At 37.3% G+C, this 5,621-nt stretch overlaps 1 protein-coding gene across 1 annotated transcript; it reads right to left on the bottom strand.

Annotated features, from left to right (window-relative positions):
* Nucleotides 1–1,515: 1,515 nt before the first annotated feature.
* On the bottom strand, nucleotides 1,516–3,996 carry LOC107755798 (protein BCCIP homolog). Its single transcript, XM_016572718.1, has 5 exons — nucleotides 3,702–3,996; nucleotides 3,509–3,583; nucleotides 3,279–3,359; nucleotides 2,086–2,101; nucleotides 1,516–1,562 (listed from the first exon to the last, which is right to left on the bottom strand). The coding sequence occupies exons 1-5, from the start codon at nucleotides 3,828–3,830 to the stop codon at nucleotides 1,516–1,518; spliced, it is 348 nt and encodes a 115-aa protein (XP_016428204.1). The 5' UTR covers nucleotides 3,831–3,996.
* Between the last annotated feature and the right edge of the window lie 1,625 nt (nucleotides 3,997–5,621).

Below are 5,621 nucleotides of genomic sequence, written 5' to 3'. Positions count from 1 at the left end.
TCTGTCTCTCTCTCTCTCGCTCTCCCTACCGTTAGGTAACTTGTGCATTGTTTTACTTACTTGTTTTTGACGTATCCGCCCGAACTACAAACTTTCCAGTGATGTCTGTGAGAAAGGTATATTCACCACTCGACAAGCTCGCGCATCTGCGCCGCCGCGCGCTCAATCCACTCAGCGTGCTTTGTTAATCAGCTCGCGCTCATCAGCTATACAGGCGTTAATACTGAATGTTTAACGTTATATTCATTGCATGCATATACTTCGTAGTAGACATCCTTAACTCCTTTCTGCTGTCTGTTGTTCTGTTGTCGGTGTTTCATTGTCTGAATATGGCGCTTATCACATGCTGTGTGGTATCGGCGTTTGGTATCGGGGCATTTTAACGAGTACGAGTACAGGAGACCAGTATCGGTATCGGTGCATCCCTAATTTTTACCCATCCCCATGAATATTTTAAATGGTCTCAAAATTACTATTCTAGAATATCATCATAAGAATCTCTCTATCAGGAGCACAATTTGGAGATACGTGTCTTAAATTATAATTGTTTTTTTCAACATATATAACTTCACATAGGCTATTATGCATAACCTTAGTTGTGAATTTCAGTTATAACTACATTATCTGTGACATCAGATTGTGGTTTCTGATGGTGATTTTGCTGCTTGATGCTGCTTTCACAAAACACTGATGTTACTCAGCTTCATTATGAAATGTACTCACGACTGAATAAAGGAGGTATTCCAATGCTTGAATCACTGTCCTCACCGGAGTCAGAGAGATTGGTTTCATCGCTGTCACTTCTGGAGTCAGAAAGTCTGCTATAGCGACGCATCTTTAAGAAAAAGTCATACCATCTCTTAATAAATTATCTTTCATATTTTTAATTTTAGGTCTGTGCACTGTATTCGGGAAAAAGATCCTGCTCCTGCGGGATAAAGGGCAATATCCAAGCTGACTAAAGTTGCCTAGTCAGGTGTGTATGCTGTTTAAAGAAATCATGTTTTTTTCCACTTATATCTGATGATTATATTCTATCATATACAAGTATTTCCATTTTGCATAAAGGAGACATCACGTGTCAAACAGATGGAGTGCAACAAAGAATGGCAGCCTAATAATTCTGACTAAAATGTTGAAGTTGTTTAATGTTTCATAATATAATGTAATGTTTTAACCTTTTTGTACAAGTATAGCATACCCTACATTCATTTTCCTTCAGTTTATTTTATTATTTTATTTTTTTTGAATACATTCATTTCATTATTAATTAATTATTGATTGTAATACAATTAATTAAATTATGAATAGATTAATTATCAAAATAATAGTTAGTTGCAGCCCTCCTGCATGTAAACCAGCTGTTGGGGCAAATAAACATGGCATAATTTAGACATGATGTTTCAATGCCTTGGAAGTATTTATGACAGTTGCATAAATTCATTGATTGACTGTTGAACTGACACTTAATGAAATTCATTGTCCAAAAAGGCTGTTTTTTTTTCCAAAAAAGTTTCACTTGGCATTAGGGTTGTGCAGCGGAGCCATTATTGCATCTGTATCTGTAACAATCACAAAATTATTCGTATCTGTATTCGGATAAAACCGGAAGTAGGCAGGGCTTAAACTGGAAGTTCGTACAGTTACTTGAGAAGACCATTATGTCTATGGTTTTACACCCTTTTCGTAGTTATCACTGAACAAATATGCCGCGCTTAAATAAAATAATGTTTTTTTTATGATTATAACATTTATTTAAATATCTTCTAACAGTCAGAGCCGATACCCTTGTATAGGCAGTGCTTCGAGTGCTTCATGCGACACAAGTTCGAATCCCAGTTTGGGGACCTTTCGTGATCTGATAAATAAATGTTTAAATATCAATTAATTAAAACTGTAAGGGTTCCTACACAGTTTGGAAATTAGGACATTTATTTAAGTAATTTCCAGGAAATGCATGGAAAAAGGCAACTGCAACACTGCTATTTTATTTGTGCTTATTTCATTCCAGTTTACACTCATTTACTTCACACACTCGTTATTGCGTAGTAATTTTAAAGGTTTATGTACAATAACATGCTTTACCTTGGCTCACCGATTCCTGCACAGTTTGGAAAAGTATGGAATTTCACTTAAAGGGGTCATATGATGCGATTTCAAGTTTTCCTTTCTCTTTGGACTGTTACAAGCTCTTGGTGCATAAAGAAGATCTGTAAAGTTGCAAAGACTAAAGTCTCAAATCCAAAGAGATATTCTTTATAAAAGTTAAGAGTCAGCCACGCCTACCTAAAACGGCTCGTTCTAACACGCCCCCACATATATACGTCAATATGTGGAAATATTAGCATAATGTGCACGCAGATAAAGAAGGCGTGGTTTCAGGAACGCAGCAGTGTTGATGCAGCATGTCAGGGAGACGCTGTGTTTCAGTGCGAAAGCAAAAGCACTTTATTTGGCCTTCGGGAAGTAGATGCAATTAGGAATCATTGGTTAAGATTTATTTACAACAGAACAGCACAACCCAGATGTTCGAATTTGTGCAACGCATTTTATGGACGACAGCTTTTTGAACCTAGAAGAGTACAAGGCTGGATGTGCAAAAGTCAGCTGTCTTAACCGCGGCTTGTGTACTGCATCATCTCTGTGTCTGTCACGCGACTCTGTTGCCCTTTCGGGCTTGAACTGATGGTAAAACTAACGACATTATTAACTGTCTTGATATTTACATTGAAAGCTGAAGCGATTATGGTAAGGGGCTTTACATTGCCGACGCGTGCTTGCGGTGTTCGGCCAATCACAATGCACTGGGTCAGCTGGCCAATCAGAGCAGACTGCGCTTGTCAAAGGAGGGGGCTTTGTTGAAAACAACGTGTTTGAGAGAGGCGGGGCATAGAGGACCTACAATAATGTACAGTATTTGAAAAATAATGTGTTTTTTGAACATTAAAGCATGTCAACATATTATGTTACACCAAATACACAAAATAATGATCTTTAAAAAAGCATCATATGACCCCTTTAAGCTTTAAAGTGTTTTTGCAACCAGGATCTGATATTTGACCATTAACTTAAGTATATTTCATAAAAAATTGAATCTAGCCACTGTTCATCCTTATGTCCATTACTATTAATTATTAGCTATTATTATGGTGGTTATCAGTCTATGATAATGTGCAATGCAGATAAATTACCATTAAAACAATAACAGCAAAAATTAAGAAACCAATTTTTGAAAGTATCAAACTAAATAAATATATGATTATCCAAATGAGTCTCACCCTGATGACACTGCCAATGTGCTTCTGCTGGATGATGATGTCAGTCAGATCAGATGTGTTCACATGAGACTTCAGGAACAGCTGGAAAAACAAAAACATACGTGTGTGTGTGTGTGTAAATATAATGTATTCATATTCGTTGTCATTTTTAATCTCTGCTGAAGTGCAAATTGTGCAGTGTAAATTATATCTGCATATTCAGTGCAATGCAAACATTAATGTCTCTGTACCTGCTGCAGAAGGGTTTTAATGCCATGGAAGTCGTTGTCAGATATCGCGTGTGCTTCAAAGTCCACAATAACCTCCTAAACGCAAACCGAAACACATTTATTGATCACAAAACAACGTATTTCAACGCAGAGCCAGTCTGGCCTGCACATCAGGGCATTTTTGGCTGCAATAACAATTAAAATCGCAACTTACCTCGTTTATTTTTTCAGAATTCTCACTGTCCTCGTCGCCAGAGTCTTCCAGACCCTCGTCCGAGCTTTTATCGCCGTCTTGGGGGTTTTGTCCCGTTTCAACAGCTCGCCTCTTCGCAGATGAAGCCATGCTGCTCCACTACAGCACGCAGGAAGAAAACACGAGCTCACGCAGAGCGACGTTTTGAGTTATCCACATGTTAAGAAACCGAGGAGTCTTATCGGCCATGTTGGCTCACGGTAGACGGATGGGTATACGCAAAATACCTCGTTGCATAAGATCCAAAATGGCGTCAGTTTCAGATCACGATCTTTGAGAAGCGGCAGAAACCATATTTTACACAGGGGTGCTGCGTGAAAATCATTTATTATTTATTAAAAACGCAATGGCAAGGATTCAAGTTTCAAACAACCATCTTTTGACCTACATAGAAATATAAATATTCTTTAACGTAGCTTTAAGGTTTACTTAAGCGTTATGTCATATTTCAAAATAAAAGTAGATGCTGGCGGCCGGTTGCACATAGTGCTGTGTGTAATGCATTACTAAGAACTTGTTTACTGTAATATGATTACTTTTCCCCCGAAAAAAAGTAAAGTAAGGGATACCTCTTAATTTTTCTGTAATTTAATTACAGCCACTTTTGTATGAATTGCATTAAATACAAAAGAGAAATAGAACTATTCTATATAAAACAATAGTGGATATAACATCAAAATTTAAAATCTAATGTTAAAATATATTGTTTTTTTATGTAACCTTCTTCCTTTATATGCGTTGGTCATTTCAAGAATAATTTATGATTTTTTTATTTTCTTTTAAGAATTTAAAGAGCCGTTTCATGTCTATTCTTGTGTTGTCCAACTGGTCGAGCTTGATATAAATCAGAATCAATCAGAATCAGCTTTATTCGCCAAGTGTGCGCAAACACACAAGGAATTTGCTGTGCTCTTGGTACGTACATGCATACACATCTAATCTAAGCAAAGAAAAATAAAATATTATGAGATTAAGATTATTCTCCTTTGATTAGATGAATATTTATTTGTTATTTGAGAAGGTTCGGGAAATGTCTCAAACCCGCTCGTTGACGTCACCGGGGGGCGTGACCTATGCCGGAAGTGCAGGTGGATCTTTGAGTTGCTCTCGTAGAATGTAGAGCGTCAATTTCGCACAATAACAGACAGATTTCAAGCATGGCCCTCAACAACAATCATTCTGAATCTGGAGGTGTTATCGTCAACAACAGCGAAAGGTAATGCCGCGTATTCATTATTGCTGTCATTATTTTGCTATATAAATCTGGTACTGTCCTATTTTTGATTTCACGGATTTGTCCAAAACGTCCATATTGAATTAATTGTTGTGTCTGAGGTTTTTCTGTTCACATAATATGAATAGTACAGTCTACAGTGTCATGTGTTGAATAACATCGCGTGAACCGTTAGATCACACCCATTTTATTCATTTGCACTGTTTTCATACTGTCAGCTGTTTATGTATTCATTTTAAGCAACATTATGTTTACACGCTGTAAATGCAGCCCACATTCAGTCACATAAGATGTTATCTTTTAAAAACATGGATCTTGCGCAGCTTTCAGAATCCTACTATGGTGAAGTGTGCTCTATGAATATTAATTTAGTCATGCTCAAGTTGCTTGGAAACCTTCCTGCAGCGTTCAGTCACGCAGCCTTATTAATATTCGGATGCGTGAACCTCCAATTTGTCTTTCAGCCAATCAGCTGGAGGAATGCCACGTTACGTCATTAATATTAATGAGCTCAGCATTCGCCGTAGTAGGATTCGCGTTTGTGCCGTGAATGGCTGTGTTAGTCGCAGTAGGTCAGCAATAATCTTCTTAAGCTTCTTCTAAAAGAAATGACATGCTCTTAAAGTTTCACAATAGCTGTGATCTTA

Source organism: Sinocyclocheilus rhinocerous, unplaced genomic scaffold (assembly GCF_001515625.1).
Source record: "Sinocyclocheilus rhinocerous isolate Xijiao unplaced genomic scaffold, SAMN03320098_v1.1 scaffold4307, whole genome shotgun sequence".
In the NCBI taxonomy this organism is placed as follows: domain Eukaryota; kingdom Metazoa; phylum Chordata; class Actinopteri; order Cypriniformes; family Cyprinidae; genus Sinocyclocheilus; species Sinocyclocheilus rhinocerous.
Note: the sequence above shows the minus strand (reverse complement) of the source record. Positions and strands in the feature narration are given on the sequence as shown.

Bases quoted from the DNA above. Each gene is read 5' to 3' on its own strand.
- LOC107755798 (XM_016572718.1), bottom strand. From the start codon at position 3,830: ATGGCTTCATCTGCGAAGAGGCGAGCTGTTGAAACGGGACAAAACCCC. The intron at 3,584-3,701 runs GTAAGTTGCGAT...GTTTGCGTTTAG, and splicing joins ATTCTGAAAAAATAAACGAG to GAGGTTATTGTGGACTTTGA. The intron at 3,360-3,508 runs GTACAGAGACAT...TTGTTTTTCCAG, and splicing joins TTAAAACCCTTCTGCAGCAG to CTGTTCCTGAAGTCTCATGT.